The sequence below is a fragment of the Pinus tabuliformis genome, chromosome 5_2 (assembly GCF_031772625.1).
Source record: "Pinus tabuliformis cultivar Carrire ecotype Pingquan chromosome 5_2, CPIR1, whole genome shotgun sequence".
Lineage (NCBI taxonomy): Eukaryota > Viridiplantae > Streptophyta > Pinopsida > Pinales > Pinaceae > Pinus > Pinus tabuliformis.
In genome coordinates, this window is record NC_142306.1 from 950,865,090 (window position 1) to 950,889,166 (window position 24,077).

The 24,077-nt window shown below is 35.8% G+C and overlaps 1 protein-coding gene across 3 annotated transcripts in view; it reads right to left on the bottom strand.

Annotated features, from left to right (window-relative positions):
* Positions 1–8,095: 8,095 nt before the first annotated feature.
* Positions 8,096–24,077, bottom strand: part of LOC149162410 (protein DJ-1 homolog B-like) — a 172,966-nt gene continuing 156,984 nt past the window's right edge. For all 3 annotated transcript variants that reach the window (XM_089437255.1, XM_089437256.1, XM_089437257.1), the window contains 4 exons: positions 9,663–9,743; positions 9,110–9,310; positions 8,571–8,708; positions 8,096–8,445 (listed from right to left, as the gene is read on the bottom strand). In XM_089437255.1, coding sequence (XP_089293381.1) covers positions 8,239–8,445; positions 8,571–8,708; positions 9,110–9,310; positions 9,663–9,743 — 627 coding nt within the window. In that variant the 3' untranslated portion in view covers positions 8,096–8,238. The remainder of the gene's footprint in view (positions 8,446–8,570; positions 8,709–9,109; positions 9,311–9,662; positions 9,744–24,077) is intronic.

Here is a 24,077-nt window from a genome sequence, read left to right on the forward strand (position 1 = left end):
TATGCATTGTAACATCTTTTCTTCATATTAATAAAATATAAACTCTTTGTTGTTCTATCTTCGGTTGTGAGTGAACGCAACCCTGATCAGAGAGCTGGGCTTGCTCTTCTGATTAGGTGCTACGTGTTTCCTTTTATGTGTGTTGTTTTACTTGCTGTATTTATTTGCTTATTGCTGTTACAGATTTCCATAGATTGCTGTGAATGCCTTTTTAAATTCTGCAGTTTAATTTCCATCATTGTTATAGCGATGCTTTCATTTCTTAATCACGAACCCTTGGTTGATGTAAGATTGTAACTTTGCTCTTGCATATACCTTGCGCGTTACCTTGAAAAGAGTACGCACCCGGATTGATGAATTAATGTAGGAAAAGGGTTTGAATAATTTTTTCATACGTGGACACCAACAGGGAGTTGGAACGTCCTTCCGATTGCAACTGGTAAACAAAGTGTTGGAGCATCCTTCAGGTTGGAGCTTGTAAACTAGGGCGTTGGAGCGTCCTTCTGGTTGCGACTAGTAAATAGGGTGTTGGAGCATCCTATAGGTTGGAGCCTATAAACCAAGGGGTTGGAGCCTCCCTCAGTTAGATTTGAAAATATTGATGTACATTTTATTGAAGACAAATATTAAGAAGCATTCGATGGTTTTTGTCCCATAGGGGTTTCCACCTAAAATCTTGTTTTCCATTGTTGAATGATTTTGTTTACTATTGATTTAGGTTACATCTGATGATAATGTTAATTAATGCTTTGTAAAGTTAAAAATATACTAATTGAAGAGAAATATTGATTCACTCCCCTCTTAGTATTTCCAACAAAAATAACTCAAAAGAAAAGGTCTAGGAGGGAGTATCTAGACATAACAAAATCATTAACCTCTAGTGAGAGTCAAACACCAAAGTTTAAAGTTGATTTGGAAAACTAGAAGTCAAGGAGCAACACTTTTGTGTCTAAGAAAAAAAGAATTGAATCCCAATCACATGGTGAATTTAAAAATATCAGACCTCCAAATTTCGATGGAGAATCTGAGGAAGGGGCATAAGCTTGGCTTCTAAACATGTCAAAATATTTTGAAGTCTATAATTACCTTTGTAACCTGAAATCCAAACTGGGTACATACGAGTTGATTGGCAAAACAACTTTTTGGTGGGAAGAAAACAAAGTGGTAAACACAACTAGAGGTAAAAACATGACTTGAAACTATTCAAGAAGGAATTCAAGAAAAAGTACTTAACATAGAGGTATTACAATGAGAAAGCTAGGGAATTCCATGAATTGAGACTGGGTCAGTTAACAATGGATGAATTTGTAAATAAATTTATGAGCTTGTAGCGATATGTGCCATATCTCAAGGAAGAGAACGCAAAAATTCAAAGTTTTATCAGTTGCTTTCCCTTTTCCTATAAAGAGAGAATTGAATTTGATAATCTGAAAACAATGGACGAAACAATAAGAAAAACTAATTTTTGCTACACCCAAAATATGAAGAATTGGTTGACCGAGAATAATGAAAAATTTAATGATAAAAAGAAAGGATTTAAGAAACCTACATTTGTTAATACCTCTAAAAACGTTCAGGGGGGATTATAGTAGGAATGTGAATCAACAAAGAAATTAGAATCATAGAAGCAAGCAAGTAATAGGAGCAAGGAACCGAAAATTTGATGAGACTACAAAGTCACTAATCAAATGTTGGAGTTGTAATGAAAATCATTGGTGGAGGAATTGTCCACATAATCCTTTGGCTAAAAAGGAACAATGCATTATATACATGAAGCCTCTACAGTAAATGATGTTGCTCGTAACATCCCAAGGATTAATGCAATGCTGGATACTAAACAAGCTGACCATTTGTAGAACCTCTATTCTACACCTATTTGTCTACCATTTTCCTCAACTTTTCCTTATCTTTCCTTCACTTTTGCCTCATTTTCACCATAAAACCTCTCAGATCATTACATTCAGTGTCAATAAGCATGATCAAGCAAGTTTTGCTAATGGATGACTATTTGTTTAGTTTTTGACTTACTTGCAGGAATCCCGCAGCTATCTGATGATCCTGCAGCTATCTGAAGATCCTGCAGCCTTTTTGTTAAACACTATGATCCACGTGTCGGTTTGCTAGACGAGCCACATGGGCACTCAGGTATCAGTGTGCTCGAGGTTCCTGTCCCTTTGTTCCAGCCATCCACGTCATTTTTACCCATGGTCAAAGCTGGTTAAGCCACGGTCAACTTAAGGTGGTTTAAACGGTGTTTGAAAGCTGTTTGGTCACGTCACCTTAAATGGTGATTTGTCCATGTTCTACAGATGGCAGGGGACGTAATCCAACATAGGATTTATTATCCATGTCGACAGAACCACTAAACTCGTCCACGCAGCCGTGATGTGTCAAAGGACCTTTAATACGCATACCGTTTTATTGTTTTTCTGTTAACTAGCTGTACGAGTAGGCTATCTTAGAAACTCCTATAAATTGATGCGTCTGCGTACGCTCAAAGAACTTTTGATTAGTTGTAATTTGCTGCACTTGTGTTGAATTTAGAAGCTTTTGTGAACTCTGTTTTCTAGTGCTATTCCAGCACTCTGTTTTGTAAACTTTTTGCAAATGGAGGAATAGATATAGCACCGTTTTGAAGTTTCCAGATCTCTGAGTTTTCTTGTGGCTGAATGAACAGAGGGCCCCTGCTCATCCCAGCCTTTGTAAAGTATTTTATGTGCAGTATTTCATTATTTTCTTATTTATTTCCTTAAGCATGTATAGTTTCATTTACTTGTTTTCCTTTCTCTTCAGCTGATCAGTGTTATTTCTTTGCAGGTTTCTTTTAGCCCGGGATTTATTTTTATATGTGTTGTGTTTGCTTTACAGCTAATGGTATTTGAAGTTGACAATTCAAGTGCTGCCTTTGTCTTTATAGTTAGTTTTTAATCTTATTTCTCAAAGAGCTATTAACATACATGAATGATCTTCATCATAAATTACTATCTTTTAAGATCAAAATATCATTAACTTGCAGCTTGTTTGGGTACTTTTTGGACTGTTCTTAAGCTACTTTCTTTCCGTGCTTTACACAGTACATGTGCTTTGAAGCATCGAGTTAGAAAGAGTAAATCATTACCACTAGTCTTTAGAGTAAAAGTTTTGATTTTAAAGTGCTTCCTAGACTATTTCCTCACTACTTTCTAATCATGCTTTCCATAGTACATATGGCTGAAGTAGAGAATTAGAAATAGCAAATTATTATCATTAGTCTTTCAAGCATATTTTTCTCACTTTTATAAATTCCACTTAAGCTACTTTCTTTCCGTGCTTTACACAGTACATGTGCTTTGAAGTATCGAGTTAGAGAGAGATAATCTTTATTCTTGGGTTTTAAAAGTGATTCTCTTTTCTTTTATTAGCAGCAACTTGAACGGTGTCTAGTGCCATTGGTAGTGGTCATTTGCTTTCAAGTTTATTTCAAGTCATTCCAATTCATTTATTCCTTCCAAGCATTTCCTTTCAAGCAATTAGTTAGAGATCACTCCACACACACTTCCACTCATTTAGAATTCACTCTACACACACACCATCACTCACTTGTTTATAAATTCTCACTCCATCTTAGGAACATAATTAACCACAACAACACCCCCCAACGATAAGAAAAACTCTAAGAGGTTATTTAAGTACATATAGTACACCCTCACTTCATCAGCTTACGAGCCCCGGGTTGACAATAAATACTAGCAATTTAGATAACACTAAATTGACTAAACACCATCAATCCGCCATGGTGGAGATTCAAGGTCAAATCTTGGGAAAAACTATAGCTATGTTAATTGATCCTAGTTCTAGTTTAAGTTATATTTATCCTTTTGTAATTGAAAAATGTGGTCTTAGGAAGCAAAAGCAGATCAAACCTTGGTTAGTGGAATTAGCTACAGGGACCAAAAGAATTAGCTATTGAGATTAGCAAAGATTGTCCAATAGAATTAAATGGATTCAACACTAAGCTAAACTTGAATATTCTACCTTTATGATCTTGTGATGCCCTTATTTGCATGGATTGGCTAGAAAAACACATGGTAGTCTTAAATTGTTTGGAAAAATCTTTTACATGTGTCAATGATGATGGGGTAATACGTACAGTAAAGGGAATACCTAGGGCCATTTTAGTAAGGTAAATATCTTCCTTACAGTTAGAGAAATGTGCTTGAAAAGAATGCAAACTATTTTCAATTCAAATTGACGATCATTCTAAAGATAATCAGAAACCTTCCATAGAAGAATGCCGTTCTAGAAGAATATAAAGATGTTTTTTTATGAGGAAATCTATGAGGAAGGGGCATAGATTTCACTATAGACCTTATCCCTAGAGTAGTCCCAACATCTAAAGCTCCACATAGAATGGGTGTTCCAGAATTGATGGAACTAAAAATGTAGCTACAAGCGCTATTAGATAAAAAATATATTAGATCAAGTGTGTCACATTGGGGTGCACCAGTCTTATTTGTGAAGAAGAAGGATGGTACCTTTAGACTTTGCCTAAATTGTCGACAGTTGAAAAAGATGACAATCAAGAATAAGTATCCATTACCCAGGATTGATGACCTATTTGATCAGGTCAAGGGAGCTACTACCTTTTCAAAGATTGATTTAAGGTCTAGTTATCATCATATAAGAATCAAAGATGAAGATACTCATAAGACAACTTTTAGGACACAATATAACCATTATGAGTTTGTCGTAATTCCTTTTGGATTCGCGAATACACCGACCACTTTTATGTGTCTGATGAATAATGTACTCATCCCATATCTAAACAATTTTTTCATTGTGTTTATTGATTACATTTTAATCTATTCAAAGAACAAAGGGGAACATGAACAACTTTTGTGAATAGTTCTCCAAATACTCGGAGAGAATGAATTGTTTGCCAAGTTTAGTAAATGTGAGTTTTGTCAAACACAAATTCATTATTTGGGCCATTTTATATCTGAAAAGGGAATTGTGGTAGATCAACAACAATTCAACAATAATAACAAATCTCTTCCAAACAATTTGGGTGTCATATCTTTCAAACATATTCTTTATTATCTAAGGCTTCTATCATTATGCCTTTATTGTTTGTGAGCAATGTGTGGTTTTTGAAACATTCCATTCACTAAAAAATTATTTGGTTGTATGATTTGTTGGTATCATTTGGTTAATTAACGCTTTTGTTACCAACAAGAATATTTTTCTAAGCATACCTATGCTTTTTTTGCACATATAATTACATCTTCAACTTTCTTGCTTTGCTTTGAAACCATGTTTTCTACTTTCTTTTCTCAGACACAAATTCATATATTGTTGTATATTGCATGCTTGGATAATTTTCTATTTGGATTCAATAGTTTATAGTTAGTTTCCCACAAGGGTTGTTCTTTCTAGTATTTAGTTTGAACCTTCTTTCGGTTGTTTTCAACAACTATAACATTTAACTTAGATTTTGGTAGTTCCAATTCAACTTGCTTTATTTAGAACAACAATAAACCTAAGTTCACTTTGGACAACCACAAAACCCTAATAAACCCTCTCTAAAAATAGAAAAGGAATATGACAACCCAATGATGACTGGACCCATAACCTCCAACTTAACAACATAACATCTTTACTATTGGGTAATGACAATGTTGTTCAAGGTTTACCGATGAAAATTATAATTCACTAACTAATTTTGATAACTAAAAATTTTATAACCCCTTTTGCATGACCTTAAGCCCATTTGCAAAATCTTTCAAGTTAAAAAGGATGCAGATTTGAAAGTACATCAAGAAGTTTCAAATTAACTTTATAGAACCAAGAATGTAAGGGTCCACCTTTTCTAATTACAATGATAACTCTTTAAGTAAGAAAGACAAAATAAAACTAGCAAATTATAATACTAAGAGTAATAGATCTACCAATCCAAATAAAACTCATAATTTGATTGGCAAAACTAATGCCAACTTCCTACACAACTGGCTACAATATTACAAGGCTAGAATTATGTCTCAACTAAACTTCCTCAACGGATTGAAAACATTCCTCTTTATATCTCAACCCAAAATAAAGTACAAACATTTTATGAGACAATTTAATACACTACATATATCAAATTCTATGAACTAAATATTTCCAAAACTTAAAAAAGTATATACAACACTTAGAAACTAATATTTCTGAACTTTTTTCCTTAAGAAACATTTGTAAGTGCTACACTAACTCGGAAGACGACTAAACTATTACTTTTCTAAATTAACACTTACACCGAGTGCCACATTATGCTTTGTTGCGCCTACTTACCTACTCACTTGAATTATAGAGCCGTTGTCCATAAGCTTTATGAAGAGGTGAAAGTCAAAATTAGAACTTCAGCAGGCATTTCAGAAAGCTTTAGAAGTGACATCAGAGTCAAGCAAGGCTACCCTTTATCCCCTACTCTTTTTGGTTTATATATTGATAAATTGGAAGAGTGGCTAAATCTGCAAGGTGGGGATGGTGTTTGGTTGGGGAAGTTTGTGATAAAACTTATTTTATATGTTGATGACCTTGTATTGATTGCTAAATCGGCCCAAGGATTGCAAATGCACCTATATGCCCTTGAGCATTTTTGTAAAGAAGTGGGGATGCAAGTCAATACCAGCAAGACCAAAATAATGATTTTCTCAAATAAAAAGAAGCAGAGCCAGCATACGTTCTTCTTTGAAGGCAACATTCTTGAAGAAGTAAATGAATACAAGTACCTCAGGATTGATTTCAACAACTTGGGAAGGCTGTAGAAAGAAGAGAATTTTAGGAGGGTGGAAAGCATTATATGCTATTCAAAACAGATGTAGAGAGACAGAGTTATGGGATTGGAAAACGATTAAAGTGCTTTTTGGGCTCCTAGTTTGTCCAGTGATATTATATGGGTGTGAACTGTGGGCTAGCAACATCCCTGTCTCAAAATGGAAGCAAATTGAGAAAATCCAAAAATGCTTGATCATGAGCAAGTTTAAAATAAAAAGTTCAGTTCCTTATGAGATAAGGTTGAGTGAAACAGGAGCAACTCCTATCAAAGCAATTGCTATAGTGCGTCTCATAAGGTACCAATAAGGAATTGAGCAAATGGGAGAAGGTAGATGGCCTAAAGTTATCTTCAATTAAGGAATGAGTGAAAGAAAGAAATCATGGATGAGACAAAACAACCACTGGATACAAAAATGGAATATTTACCTCAATGCATGTCTCACAAATAGCAAGGAGTTAAAGAGTTTTGTTATGGAGAAGTTTTGCAAGCGTCTATGGGGAAAAGAGTTGGGTAGAAAAAAGAAGTACTATGTTTAGGAATTCAACCCCACTTGTGATCTCCAACAAAAAGAGTACATTGGAGCTGACATTCCATGGAGAGCAAAGATTCTTATTTCTCAATTAAGAATTAACTCGCATCAACTACAGTATGAAACGGATCGGTGGAAAAGACCTAAATAAGCTTGGGAAGAATGGGTGTGTACTTTTAGAATCGGAAAAACATTTCATTTTGGAATGTGATGCTTTCAAAGACATCAAAAACAGTCACAACAATATGTTAACATCGGTTCCTTGACATTGTCTTTTCAGTGAGGGGACTGTTAGAAGGTTGGGTCAACTCATCATTAATTTGAGTAATGAAAAGATTGAATTGCAAAAGGCGAAAAGCAGAGAAACTGGTGATCCCATAGACTATTTCTAGTCTTGTGGACGTTAAAATTTCATTTCATTTCACTTTATTGTTTTTTCTTATACTAAAACTTTGAAACGTTTGACATTATAGAATCTAAAGTAGCTGTAGGACTGACAAAACGGTTCTTAACCTCCTGACTATAAAGAGTAACAACAATAAATCTATGGACTAAGTAATTATAACCATTATTTTTTATTTGGTGAGTTGGAATTCTGGAATGGAAACAAGTTTGCCCATGAAAAGAAAAGATAAAATTAACTGGACAATGAAAATTAAGTGAATTCCAGTGCACCTTCTATATTCAAACGAAAAACAAATACACGTAGTTTTTACTTCAAATTAACACAAAGAATTGTCAAATTAAATGTCAACAATGACAAATGTCAATAGATAACTATAAAATAATTAAAATTTTAGAAGGACGTGTATGAGTTTTATAAAATCTTCTGCACGGCAGGTTAAATTCAGGACTGCCTGAGATTTAAGAATATTCAATTTAAAGAAAAAAATGCCAAACACATTGATAAAGCCTATGGGTAAGAGAAAGCCATAGCTTCAGCAACATCATTGGCCCTTTCCATCCCAAAGAGCTTTTCAACAATACTTAATGCACATTCCATGGTTGATCCAGTACCTAAGCTAGTAATCACCTTCCCATCAATTACAACACGTACACTCACTGAAGACTGATTTGAAAGTTTATTTGAATAGTGAGGATGAGTGGTAGCTTTTTTCCCCTGCCATAAATATCCAAAGATGATGACAGTCGTTTCTCACATAATGAAAGTAATATGGAGCACAAACACATTGACTTTCTCATCTAATATGTACGTGTTCCCAAATTAAATATTTCTGTACGTACCTTCAACAAGCCTTTGGTATCTAGCATTAATGCTGATGCACATGTAGCTCCATAGACCTTGTTTGATTCTGCATGTTCTCTAAGTAAATCTATAAGCTGATTTGTTGATCCCAATTTTTGAGCTCCATACCAGCCACCCTATGATAATTTTCACATATAAGTGCCCACGGTATCAATCGACAGGATTGTATCTGCAGTTGAACTTGAACTAATAACTACTATAAGATGAGAACATAAAAAAGCTAATATGAATAAAAAGGAGATACCGGAACATTTCTATCTGCATATTTGCTTTAAATTGACTAACGATTTTTCATAGCACCATTACATTGGTGACGTCTCTCCTACTGTGGGGAACAGTGCCAATTTGGGTATTTGTTTTGAATTAAAACTTTGGTTAATGACATTCAAATTTGGGATTGGTAAATTTGGAATTGCATTAGTAATGATGTCAATGATAGACCACAAGATTTAATCAACAAAGGCATTTGATATCCTAATTGCACTACACATATACAAATAAATCAATTACAACTCACTGGCAAATAGATTAAGTCATAATTTGATAAAATAGCATCTTTAAATAGCTGATCCGCAACAATTTTTGTGCCTCTTGCTGCCACAATATCTAGACTCTCCTCCACAGAAGCAACCACGACATTTGCTTTGGCTCTCCTCAAAACATCTACAACTATAACAATTTCCATCTCATCTGATCTATTTGCAATAGGGACAAGCACCTGCCAAGAACAATAAGTACTGTTATGCAATCACATATTGTCACAATAACAATAGTTATTAGCACCCTAATCTTAAATGTACATTAAATCATCAACACAGAAAATGGGGTCAGTCTGTTTAAAAACGTGTTATAACTGATCCAGATCCTACACAATCATGATTCATACGAGTAGGAAACAGGAGGCTAAGAATGGAGTTGCATTGCAAATTGCAACCTAATATACAATTGATACAATTTCCCAACTAGGTAGGATATAAAATTGAAGAATCTGTGCATCTGGAAAACAAACTCTCCATCCTAAATATACCTACAAGCCATACTCCTAATGAAACCAACTAGGAAATGCTTACTTGAGGAATATTTTGCAGTGACCAATCATCAACATTGTATTCTTCTTTTGCAACTTCACATTTATTCCATCCACGTGGCACCTGTGATTCCAAATAAGGATTCCATAAGTTAAATACGGCAACTTCCATGGGTAAATATACATCAACATCAACATTGTGTTCTTCTTTTGCAACTACACATTTATTCCATACACGTGGCACCTGTGCATCCAAAAATGGCTTCCATAAGTTATATGAGGCAACTTCCATTGGTAAACATACATTATACTGTTGGTATTTGCATCGAACATCCATCAAAGGGACGAGATATAGAAATGAATACTATTAACTAATAAAGGAGTCAATTGATACAATGTGGTAGCATCCTTTTATTTGTGGTTTATATAGTGCACTACCTAATCACCCCTGATTACCAACACTAACGATTATTATTAACTCAATTGATCACTTAACACTCACATCACTACGTTATATAATAGGACTCCTAATATATTATTGAGTGTTACTTATTCTAACACATACAACAATAACTAGATACATTTGGCACTTGCAATGCGGTGATGTTCACCATGAGAAAGGGGAATGGCATTTAACTTGAACACCACAGCAAGAAAGAGATTCTCCAAATTCCTATCCACAATCTCACACCCTAATGCAATTTGTAAACAACTCATGCCCCTCTCAAATGCACCTCAAAAATCAGATTTTGAAGTTGCCACCAACTGAGAAGTAATGCTGACTGCATGAAATGTAGTCAACACATTCAATGAAGAACATTTCAAGTCACAAACTTCCCATCTGACCATTGACCCATCAACCAGACAAGAGTTAATGCTGGCTGAAAATTTCAGCCTACCTACTGTTACCTAGTATGATGTGTGAACATGATTCTGAGTGCTTTACCACATGTGATAGATATTTACAGATGTTCCAGGTAGTTGATTGGTGTGATCGAGGGATATTTAACGTAAGTGCACACTTTTCCTGGCATCATCCTTATGCTTCTATTAAACTAACTGTTCACTGGTTGGGTGTGCGCTGGTTAGAGAAAAGTGGATAGTGTAGACTCTAGAGTAATTGATTAATGTCGGTCTATTGATGCTATGTTCAGTTTCTTTGGATATAGCATTGTGATGATGGTTTCATTGTTGTATTGGTAAGGATGGTCCATATCACATTGTTCCCTTTCTCTTATATGTTTTTTTTTTAACTCTAGGATAATCAGTAACTGGTGAGAGTTACCCTTTCTCTTATATGTTGATCATCACTAGTTTGACATGGTTTCAGGCATTAATGTGGTTTATTTCTATTGTCTTGACATGAGTTTGAGCCTTATGTACGAGCACCCTAGGCTATTTGGGGTTTGATAACACTTTATTTACCTTATTGTTATAAGGACTATTGGCCTTAGAGGAACACTCCCCTTGTGCACACATGTTGAGGTTGATTAGAGTAATTTAATGGCTATTTTAGCCTTCTGTTGATTAGATGGAGGCTTCTAGCATGAACATCCTTTCTTATGGGATTTGATTTCACACTTGATTGGGGTTATTGTGATGTGGACTTGGTTATTAGGTGGAGCACTCACCCCCTTGGCATACATATTGAGATGCTCACCTATTTTATGACTATTTTGTTGCTAGTTGTTGGGGCCAATCCCCCTTCTTGGTAATTGGATAGATATTTAACCACTCTTTCATGTGGATTGATGACGGTTTGACACTTTCTCTCTTGGTTATAACCATTCACACAATTTTGGGAAGGTTTGTTACCTTGAGGACTGTGCACTACAGCTGGTTATGAGGTCGATCTAGTCCTGGAGGCTATTTCTAGCATGTATCTATACTTGCCATCTAACTGTTCTCTTGTCTTTGAGTTCAGTCCACTTTATGAAGATCATTTCCACATTGTTACTTCATTTGGAGGTCTACACATGCCACATGGTGATTGATTTTGTACATTATTCCATGGATCGATTTCATTTAGAGAAGATTGAGGAGAGCGTTGGAGCTTTGACCACCATTCCTCACCTATTTGAGGATACACCCCCTTCTCTTGGCTCATCTTGATGGAGATTTGTACATGTGACATGGACACATATTTTATTACTTGTTTGACTTGTCCATTGAGTTAGTTAGATGGCTATTACTTTTTTATGTATTCCAAGAATAAATCAAGGGTTTTAGGATGGATACTATTATTTTATTGGAGTAGGTTTTGAGCTCTTCATCTATAAAAGACAAAGTCCTATTGTAATGACTGTTGAAAGTTTGTGGAGACACTTGAGACTATAGATTTTAATATGATGGTGCTTTGGAGCTTGGGGTTTATGCATTTGGAGTTACATTGCTGAAGAGGAATGTTAAAATTTTCGTTTCTTCATGTACAAGAAGAGTGATTGTAATTGGGTAAATTTGTTCTTTGTTTTGTTAGTTTACGTGTGAATCATTCCATCTAAATGCTTATGTTTGCTGCTGGAAAATACTAAAGGAATGCCATATTTTTTCAATTGAAATGCCTGAAATTTAATTGTTATTATAGTAAGCATATCCTCTTGAGGTATTGGATGATCTTCATTAATTAGGGTGATCAAAACCATTTTCTGCATTCTAGGACAGCTATATAAGGGTGTTGGGCGTTAGTCATTTTGACTTCAGATTACCCTTATCACTTAAGAAAAAGCCCATTAAAATATCCTCTTATAGATTCCATTTGCCCAATTGAATTTTTAGCAATTAATTTTGCTTTCCAACCTTCTTTAAATCATAAAATTTTACATCACTCTTTGCTGGTTTGAAATATGAAGCAAATGAATGTAAAAGTCTGAAGACCCATTTGATCCATCTTTTCCACCCAAGACTTAGTGTTTAAGGACCCCTCTTGTGTTGGTGAATAACCAACTTGAAATGTGGGAGTGGGTGATTGAGGTCATAGTGGGTGACCCCTCAAAGTTTCCATTAGTTCCTTGCCTAGTCAATTAGGACTTTGACACCTTATGTGAAGATCTAAGTGGTGATGTTACCACCAAACTAGCTGTCTTGTCAAGGCTCGTACAAGAGGTTACAATGGCACACGTAGGACAAGTGCCCATTGCCACTTTGGCATGAGTCCCCACTCTTTAAGCCCCAACTCCTACCTAAATGCATAGTCTTAAAACTCGGACTCGGACTCAGAACCGACTGAGGGTCAACTCTGACTCGGTATGGACTCAGACTAGTTGATTCTAATGACTCGGCCTTTGTAAAAAGTACATTAAATATTTAATTTTAATGAAAAATCATACTTTTAAAGATTTTCATTCATGTTTCCAAACTCAAAACATTAGTATAATAGGGAGAAGACAACACTTGATCAAAGCATGCTCATGAATATATCTATTATATCAAAATGGCACCGAGTGCACTATCTCTACATGTAATATATAGAGATCATAACAAAAACACATAACCAATGTTGCTCCAAAAACCAACTCCTCAACGCTGCTCCAAAGATCGCCCAAGAACCTCCTCAATGCTGCTCCAAAGATCGCCCAAGAACCTCCTCAATGCTGCTCCAAAAACCAACTCCAACTGCTCACAAATGCTCACATAAATGCAATGAGATAGTTGTGAGGAAATATGAGGGGGTTGGGTCACCTTTATAGGCATGGGAGAAGGATAGAGGGGCTAGGAAATAGTTTAAACAACAACAAAAAATGATTTCAATTCCGCCCAGCCTGCCTTTTCTCCTGCCACCGAGACCGACCATTTAAGTCGGGCTCGGTCGGTTCGGTTGGTCCATTACCGAACTGGTCGAATCGGTGACCAACTCGGTCGGTTTGGTAATGGAACAGCCGTTGAATCAGATAATTGACCTAGTCAGTTTGAACAAGGGTATGGCTTGATCAACCAGGCCAATTTCGAGTTAGACTGGCCTAGTTTTAAAACTATGCCTAAATGGCTATGGGAAGACTCCCTAAACAAATTGCTTCACCCAAGAGATTAGTAGACCAGTGCCAAAAATGGGGTTTATTGGCCCTACTGCCTACACCTACCTACAAGTCAGTGAGAAAAGCCTTCAACCCCACAAGGTGTGGTTGGTGGCAGGGAACTCAGAGAAGGGGTTGTCAAACTAATCCCGACTCTCTCTGTTTGAGCTATCTCCTAGGTTAGCTAAGGGGGGTGGTCCCTAATGAAAAGTTAAGTTAAAAAATATGTGAGTTTCTAGGAGAATTGTTAGAGTTAAATAGATTATTTCTTTAAGATTTATAAGCAAAAATGATATGAGCAATAACCATCAATACATAAGATAAGCATGAAATACATAAACAACCAGTGCCTTCAAAGTATTGCTCTTTAAGAAATGAAATTGTATTTGCTTAAAATGAAGTGAAATGCTTTCAAATGGAAAGCCAAAATAATCCTGAAAAGTGAAACAATAAATTGTTAGCACAAGATATTATAAATGCTTTTAAGATGAATAAGTCTACAAATCAAAGCATGGAAACTATCTTGCTAAAAAAGATACCATTAGAAATCTACTTGTGAGAATGAGATGATAAAAAGAACTCAAATGTTAGACCAAGCTGACAACATGCAATTAAGTTTACAACCCCAAAATAATAGTACTTGAAAGTGAAATCAACCATTCATGACAATATGCAATTAAACCAAAAGATAAGTCAATTTCCAAGTACAAGAAAATTAAAACTTATTGCAAAATTAAAAGGGATTACAATGCTTGCATCCAAAGTGCCTCTTGAAATAAGATTTGAATTTGAGACTTTAAACCATCAAGATAGCAAGAAATTTAAGAACTTTGCAAACAAAACAAATGTGATGGAATGTTGTTCTTGGTTTATTTTATTAATTAGTGCTAAGGAAAAGTTACAATTGAACTCTAATCCTCAGACCTCATCCTTGCCCAAATATTTGGATCTCACAATGAGGAGTCAATAGAGGTAGAGGGTCCCTAAAAGTCTATTCAACCAACTTAAGTTGGAGGTAAGTTTTAGTGAGGCTTGAGGCCTTCCTATACTAAAATGCCTAGATGAAGTGCAAATTGTGTTAATTCCCCAAATTAAACTAATGCAAATGCAAATGCTTCAAAGAGAAATAGTTTGCAAAACTTGAGAGGCTAGAATGTAAATAAGCTCATATGTGTTTGCACCATTGAATGGAAAATAAGCAAGTAAAATGGAATAGATTTCTTTAAGCTACAATTGTTTCAAATAAATGATAGTGCTCCAATAGTTTTCATGACATATAGCATAAATTGACCAAGTAGTGAAGCATATACTTGAAGAAATTATGAAACAATTAAAACTTGCCAAAGTATGAAGTGTTTACACATAAGATGAGATTTTCTCAAGTTTACAATTTGGAAGCGTATGCATGTGGGAATTTAAATACAAGATTAGTAAAAATTTGCATGTGGAGTGAAATGTGTTGATTTTAAGCATGCACAATATGAAATTAAAAGCTAGAAAGCTAAGAAAAACTAGAAGCAAGATTAGGCCACCCACAAGAATCCCTCCTCTAAATGAGGAAGGGGGATGCCATGGGAAAAATCCCAAGCTCCCTCCAACAATTTTTTTTATCTTTTATTAGCACTTAAAGCGGGTAAAAACCTCTAAGAGGGCAGCCCACAATACGAGAGAGACCTTTACAAAGATAAGACTCTAACAATGTTAGACTCTCTCTCCAATAAATATAATAACAACAAACTTGAAGATGGAAAAAACTCTCCAAAAGAGATTGACAAAGCTCAAAAGGCCCACGGCCTAGATGAGTTTGTAACTCTCTCCCAAGTGCTTATGGCCTCCCTAGAAATCAGTCTTTGGATAGCGTGAGGGGGTCCTGCATACACACGAGTGAGTAGTTTTCCAAAGCTTCTCCTCAAGCTCCTTGCTGCCCAATGTTCAAGCCTATGGGCTGCAACACACAAAAAAAAACCAATTGTTAGTGTGAAATTAGGAAAAAGAAACCAAAACTAAACTTAGAATTTAATTTACAAGGTACTGGCTCAAGTAATGGGAGTACACCCCCATGCTTGCCTAGCTTTGGAAATGACTCTTGAATAGGAGATATAACTTTGAAAGAACTAGAATCAAAGAAGTATTTTGAATTTAAATGGATGATCAAGTAGCTATAGAGTAAGAAAACTCCATTTTTCTCTTCGTTGGATGGAAAACTTGAAGCGAAAAAATGGCTGAGTCTTGGATCACTGTGACTCTAGGAGTGAGTTGATCTAATTGAGATTTCTCCCACTTCTAGATGGATTTCTGCACACAATACAAAAGATATTTTCTACACACTTGAACACATATTAGTTTGCACAAGATTAGAGCAATATAATGAATAAGATAAACCAAACATTCCTCCTAAAATGAATTGGCAAGCTTATCCCTAGAATACTACTCTAAATCAATGATATGTGCAAGATAGCTTGCACACATCAATCCAAGCAAGATGGCAAGTATAAACTAATATTAATTCAATATGCGAAAGAAATTAAACACAATAGCAGTAGCATGAAAGGACATCACCTCATAACGCCAAGAGAACACCAGCCAGATAGCCCCAAAGTCTTGATTGTATTAAAAAAGTATGCAAGTACAAAATGGCAGAGTTTCCTCAAGCCCAATAGCTTATTACATGATACAATATGAGAGCATATAACCTCATTATATAGAGAGTTGGGAGCAAATCCCAAGTTAGAATGCATGTGAGAGCTGAACTTGGAGCAAATCCCAAGTTAGAATGCATGTGAGAGCTGAACTTGGAGCAAATCCCAAGTTAGAATGCATGTGAGAGCTGAACTTGGAGCAAATCCCAAGGAAAGATAAGTCAAGTTCGATGTGGAGAAGATAGAGACATCAGAGCAAAATTGAATTCCATATGTGCACATCAAGGGAAATCGAATTCCATATATGGCATAGTAAACTCATCCATGAGTGAATCCAAGTACCGTGATAACTCCAGTCAACAAATGCAAACTCGAACTAAGTGATGCCACATATGTAGATGATCCCCAGATAGCTCTGCGTAGGTCCCTAGGAACTGCGTGATTCCTCCATGTGCAACTCGTAGTCTGGCCAAGTGAAACTCATAATCCTCAAGAGTGGAGTGCTAAGAGTAGAAGAACCTGAGATAATTGTGAGATGAGGCCCCACCTAATCTTCAGTCCAAATATACCATGGAATATTCCTTCAGTGCATGAGCTCCTCTAATAAATTCGATTTTCCACATGTGCAACTGCTGCTTTATCTCTGGGAAATTCGATTTTATGAAATAATGGTGTATTTATGATGCAGTGTGCTCAGTCATCTTCCACATGTCCATTGACTCAACTCTTTGACTTAGGATAATTTCCAAGTCATTTCCACATCATTCTGTCACATGGAATAATTTATTTCTCTCTATTTTATTTAATTCTAGCCTAATTAAATGCCACAATTTCCACTAAACTTAGGAAATGTGGGTTTTGAGGGTCCAAAACACATTATTAACCCCTCAAAGTGTGTCATAGTAGAAAGTTGAGGGTGAGAGGTGTAATTTTTATTACTCATACCCCATACAACTTCTCTAGACTAAACTTATTACAATTTTATTTGCAATTTTTGACCCGCGAGATATCTAAAAAATTAAAAAATGACTATCTAGACCTAACCAAATTCCACGAAATTTTTTGTGTGATCTAGTATGGTAATATACATCGACTTTAAACACTAAGATGTGTTAGGAGCTCAACCTTCAAACCGTCACCCCGGTAAAAAGTGAGTGAAAAAACCAAGAAAATTATCCGCCTCTAAAAAAGAAGGGATAATTAACTAGATAAAAATAACACTCCAAGGTGTACTCGTTTGCTGATCGAATCCCAACATCCTAGGCCTGCTACAGACTCAAAACTCATCATTACTAGTATCACTTATTACAATTCCCCACAGGGTGTGGAATCCGGGTACAAGAAAGATGATGAGAAGATAGAAGTAGAGTTAAAAAACTCTGTTGACTGATGATATACGATGGTACAAGTGTCCTCTGGAGCATCCCTGGGCATGGAGTCTTTCATATAATCATTAGGTGTCATCCTAGTGGTCAATAAGGTCTAGGATGAAAAGGGGAGTTAGTTGTTTCTAATTATGTTAATCTAGAAATAATATTTATCCATATAAATACTGCAGATTGTGAAAATTCTATCTGTTGTCGAACAGATTGTCACGACAACGCTCAGATTGGGGGCTGTCACCCTGATCCCCGATATCTCCGTACCTGTCTCCCGCGGCTAAGGGGGGTAGACCCTATAGGAAAATGGATGACCAACTGTGAATCAGTTGGTTTGGGAGACACAAATGGAAACCAGCACTAAATAGATTTTATTAATTTAATGGACCAGTGCCTTATGGGGTTAATGTTTAAATGATTACTTACTAAATGTTGCAGAAATGTAAACCATGTAGAGCAATCATTTATCATCAAATAACTCAATCAAAGATTAAATTTTATCAAATGCGAGAAAATGCTTAAATGATACTCCAGCAATTTAAAACTTCGAAAGATAAAGCTTCGATACACAACCATCCAATTTTAAACGCTAACCAGATATCTCATTTATGTAGCTAATCTTCAAAATGATCATTCAAGCATGCTAAATCTCATAAAAATGATAAACATTAATTTCACATCAAAATTTTAGCCTTAGCAAAGAAGGTAAAACGTGATAAATCCCTGAGCTAATATTGAATCTGGCAAAAAATTTCCACAATATTTTTATGTTTTTCAGAAAAAAATTTAAAACAAAAATTAAAACTAAATGAAACTTAAAAATCTAAATCTACACTTTAAAAGAAAAGAAACTCCCTTTTTTATATTTTGTATTTTTTTTATAATTTTTATGATTTTAAAATTTTAATTTTTTTTTATGATTTTTAAAACTTTATAATTTTTATGAATTTTAATTTTTGAACTCAAAATGAAACAAAGCCCTAAAAAAGAAAAATAAAATCTAAATTAATCTAATCTAAAACTATATCAAATAGAAATCTAAGACTTAAACTTTAATGTAAAACAAAAATTTTTAATTTTTAATTTTGAAACATGAAAGAAAATGCATTTAAACTAAAATTATGTAAAAGCTTAAATCTAAAAAAAAAATGCTAACTTAAAACTTTGATAAAATCCTAAATCGAACAAATCAAAATCTAATTGAATAATACAAAATGAAAATCGAAACTTATTTTTTATTTATTTATTTATTTTTTTAATACATATATCAAAACTCAAAATGAAATAAACCTAAAATAAAACTTAAGTAAAGCTTGCTGCATTGATCGAATTTTACCTACGCACATACCCAACGCGAATACAAACCAGCCCGTTAAAAAAAATAAAAACGTGATTCTTACAGTCTTTGCAGGTGACAACGGAGAAAGGAGCGTTTGCAGGTTAAAGATCCAGGCAGATGATGGCTCGACGGGCAGAAGACGGCAATTTGAGGACTCAGCAGAGATGGATGAGTTGCAGAGGCAGCGCACAGGCAGAAGGCGATAACGTGTGTGAAGGAAAAATCGATGATTTGTTTGCTGGAAGAAGCTGCAACAGCGTGGCAAGGAGCAGATCCTCTTCCAAGAAGCCGAGGAGGGAAATCGAAATTTGTTTATCGTATTATGACTGCGTGCGGTGCATTGAGGCAGAATGGAAAATCGTGGATGCAGATAGCGTGTGATCGAGGAAGGAATTGCGCTGGTAAAGGGAGGACGTTGGAGGTTGAGGGACGCAGATGAGTATGGCAGCGAGAGGATGGAAAACTGCACGCAGGGAATTGTGGTACCGTGAGATAGATAGCGTGAGGGACTTTTGAAAAACCAACGTGCAGGTGAACCAAGAATTTGATACGTGTTGTTTCGTTGGTAGAGATGACTGCGTATAGGTGAAAACGACAGTGATGGGTATAGCAAACACCGCAAGGATACTCGAAATTTCCCAGAAAACCTCAACACATCACCAGACAAGAGAAGAAAGCAGATCAGTGCCCCAGAAACCCTTGAAGAAGCTTTAAATAAAAAATTAAATTGCCCTGCTTCAGATTTAATTGATAAAAACCCCAAAATTTCTCCAGATCTGAGACAAACACCCCTGCAAAAGCTATTTTCTGGGGCTAGATCTGGCTTCACACACAAATTTTTTTTATCAGACCTGCAACCTGCAATGGGAAAACAAGCACCTGGAGAATATATGCAAATATTAAGACTAAAACCCTACAAACTGGTCCAAAATTACAAAATTATAGCTCTACAACATCCAGATTTGTCAGTTATCATCAATAATATTTTCAGAACTTTAGATTTACTATGAAATCCTTTAGAAATCTCTCATGCAAATCAGAAAACAAACTTAAATAATAAACCCAAGATCGAAACTGGCTGGGCTCTGCAAGAAAATGCTTGCGGGAGTTGGCTGGTTCAGCGGAGAACTTCCCCAAACGCTCACTGATCTTCTTCAATAAGGGTTCCCTGCATAGCTCACTTCAACCATCAATAAAGAGAGAAAAAACAGCACTAGATCTCAGATGCAATGGAGATACCTGCCATTATTTCAGAAATTCTAATACCATTAAAACCCTAGTAAGTGAACAAGATACCTGTGTTCAACAATACTCTACAATAAGCTGCTACTAATGGCTGAAAATTAAAATATGCAGAAAATAAAATAGCTCATAGCACTTCCAAAGAGTAACACCAGCAAGATTTCAACCCCAAAGTCTTTCTTTATTAGCACCAGAAAAAAGTTTAAAAGAGAGCTTCTTCAGCACAAGAGTCCTAGATCCAATGATCTCAAATGACCCCTAGCATCCTTTTTAAAGGAAAAATTCCCAACAGCTAGTTCGAGTGATCCACGTCAAAATGATCTCGACCGTCGATGAGGATCAAGATATCTCTTAATTTCATCCATCGAATTTTTAATGTATTAAAAAATTGAAATTCTGCATTTATTTACTCAAAATATTAATATTTTATTATTTCTAAGTTTTTTTTGTTATTATTTTATTAATTATTTTATTTATTTATTGTTTTTTTTTTTATTTTTTCAATTTTATTTTTTTATTTTTTAAATGGATCCTCGAACTTAGCCTTTGGAAAAAATCACCTAGGACCTAAGACTTAGGACTTATGAGGGGATTAAAACATTTTCTAACCCTCAAGACACTTTACATCATGACTTTTACAACTTTACATCTCAAGGGGGAAAACCCATTTGACATAGACCCTCATAAACCACCCAGTTCTGCGACACAACTATAATCTAGCAGATTAACACACTAGGATTCCTCTAAGATTCTAATGACAAAATTCATTCCGGCTTTGGGGTTAGGCTGAAGGAAAACTCTGTCGATCATGGATCGGTGAGACGAAAAACCTTCCGGAACATAGATTATCACTAGAAAATTAGGTCCACCTAGGCAATTTACATACATGACTCATATCTGCTAAGATTATTTACAATTCACACATGCAGACTGGGTTTACAACATAGTATGATCAAGTCGACGATGACTGTCGAATGGCACGGACATGTCGATCAAGCGCTATCCCTTTTTGCGAAGAAAAGGGGGTGTACTGCTATGGGTAGTTGACACGTAGTGGTCAACATCTGGCTCTACTTGGGGACACGTTGCTGCATTGTAGGAATGTGAGAATCCAGAATCTGCATCCACGCAACACACAACAGAAATAAGTAGCATCCATTCAAAAATCATCATATAACGTCTAAGCACATAAAAGATAGAAGCTCTTCATTTATTAACAAGGAAAGTAAATCTAATCCTAAATCAGAAATAAAATGCTGAAATAACAAGGAGTAGGGATAGAAATACAATACAAAGGATGCCCTATGGCATCAGATATCATCTTTGAAGAACAACTTGAGCATTTGGCCATTCGCTGGTAGATCAAGTGGTTCACCATCCAATCTGCTCAAGTGGAATGAGTTTGATCCAGCTATATCTCGAATGATGTATGGTCCCAGCCACAAACTGTCGAACTTCTTATGTTTTCTTGGTTTTTCATTCTTGCGGTCCCAAAGTAGTACCATATCTCCCACCTGCAAAGATCTAGCTCGAGAGAATTTATCAAAGCTTTTCTTAATGTTAGATTGATTTTTACAAATAGCATCAAAAGCTGTCCTACGAGCTTCATCTAACTCCACAATCTGATCTATTCTGAACAACATCTTTATTAGTAGAAAAATTTTGAAGGAGCTGATAAGCTGGCAATTTCAGGCGCACAAGTAAAGTTACATCCCAGCCATAAACTAATTCAAAGGGAGATTTACCAGTAGCTTTCTTCTTAGTGATTCTATCTGCCCATAAAGCATACTTGATTTTGATGTCCCATGATCTTTTATTATCTCCTACTATCTTCTTGATAATGGTTATGAAATCTTGTTACTTGATTCAGCCAGACCATTACCCTGAGGATAATAATTTGACGAATGAGATAAGACAATGCCATATTTGAAACAAAAAGATGAAAACTCTAAGGAACTAAAAGCTTTGGCATTGTCAGTAGTGATCTTAGCAGGGACACCAAATCTAGTAATGATATTATTTTCAATGAAATCCATAATAACCTTTTCAGTGGTATTCTTAGCAGGAATGGCTTCAACCCATGTAGTGTAATAATCCATAGCAGTCAAAATCCATGAGTAGCCATTGCTAGAATTTTCATGGAACTTCCCTATGAAGTCCAGACCCCAATGCTGAAAAGGTGCCTCTACAATGACAGGTTGTAGGGGCAGGGCAGCAAGCTTCTGTTTCCCAGTGAATAGTTGACAGGCTTGACAAGCTCTAACAAACTTGTGCACATCAGAAAAAATTGAAGGCCAATAATAACCAGTTCTCAGGATTTTGTGGGCGGTAGTTCTAGTAGCATAATGACCACCACAAAATCCTGAATGAAACTCAGAGATTAATTTCTTGGACTCAATGTCATCAACACACCTAAGCACTATGCCCTCAGGATTTCTCCACCCAAGGCCATCCTTCATAAGGCAATACTTAGCGGCTTTTAGTCTAAGAGCCCTTCTCTTATGAGCAACTAAATGGTTAGGACATGCAAGATTCATCAAGTAATAAACTATGTCCTTGTACCACTCATGCTCTCCTAATCTTTGCAACTCCGGCGAAGATAGATCGCTAAGACAAAATAAACCAAGAGTCTTTTCGTTACCTTCAGTCAACATCTGAGCCAAACCTTGGCCTTTGACTAGCTTGGTGGGTCTAATCTCTAAATCATATTCTTGTATTTTAGTAACCCACCTAGCACGAGTCCCTAAGCAATCGGTTTGAGTTAATATATCTTTAACAGCAGAATGTGGGACAAAAGCAATGATTTTAGAATAACCCACATAAGTTTTGAAGTGCTTAAGAGACTTGACCAAGGCATAAGCCTGCTTTTCCATGGTATTGTACTTCAACTCGGAATTTTGAAGTGCTCTACTCATGAAAGCGATAGGCTGCTCGTGACCATCTTTATTCTTTTGTAGCAGGACACCAGCAATGGTATCTTCGGAAGCGAAAGAAAAAATCATGAAGTCCTTGGAATAATCGGGACTAACTAAGACAGGAGCTCTTGCAATAGCACATTTGATTTCTTGGAAAGCCCTTTTGCTGTCTTCTTGCCAAAAAAATTTGCATCTTTCTTTAGAAGACTTTGAATAGGCTTAGCTATTTCTGCGTAATTTGGAATAAATCTTCTAATAAAATTTGTCTTTCCAAGGAAAGATTGAAGGGATTTAAGATTATGAGGGAGAGGAATCTTTTGGATTGCTTCAATTCTTTCAGGATCAATCTTGATTCCTTCCTTAGAAATGATATGGCCAAGTAATTTCCCTTCCGTTACTCCAAAAACAGACTTAGCTGGATTCAAAGAAATCCCGTATTCTCTACATCTATCGAAAACCTGCCTAAGATGATTTACATGACTGATACCATCTTTAGAAAAAACAGTAAGATCATCTTGGTAAATTTCAATAAATTTCCCGATTAACCCCTTGAAGGCATAATCCATAGCCCTTTGGAATGTAGCTCCAGCGTTGGTTAATCCAAACGGCATTCTGATGTATTCAAAGGTACCCCATGGTGTGGTGAATGTGGTTTTATGACGATCTTCCTTTTTAACCCATACTTGATTGTACCCAGAAAAACCATCTAGCAACGACATCATTCCAGAACCGGTTACTCTTTGCAACAAAGTTTCCATGTTTGGCAAAGGGTAATTATCTTTTTTGCATGCTAGATTAAGGTTTCGAAAATCGACACACAGCCTTATCGTACCGTTCTTTTTCCTAACAATCACCAGATTTGAACACCATGTTGAATGCCTGGTTTGAGCGATAATTCCTGCTGCAAGCATTTTCGCAAGTTCTTTCTGAACTA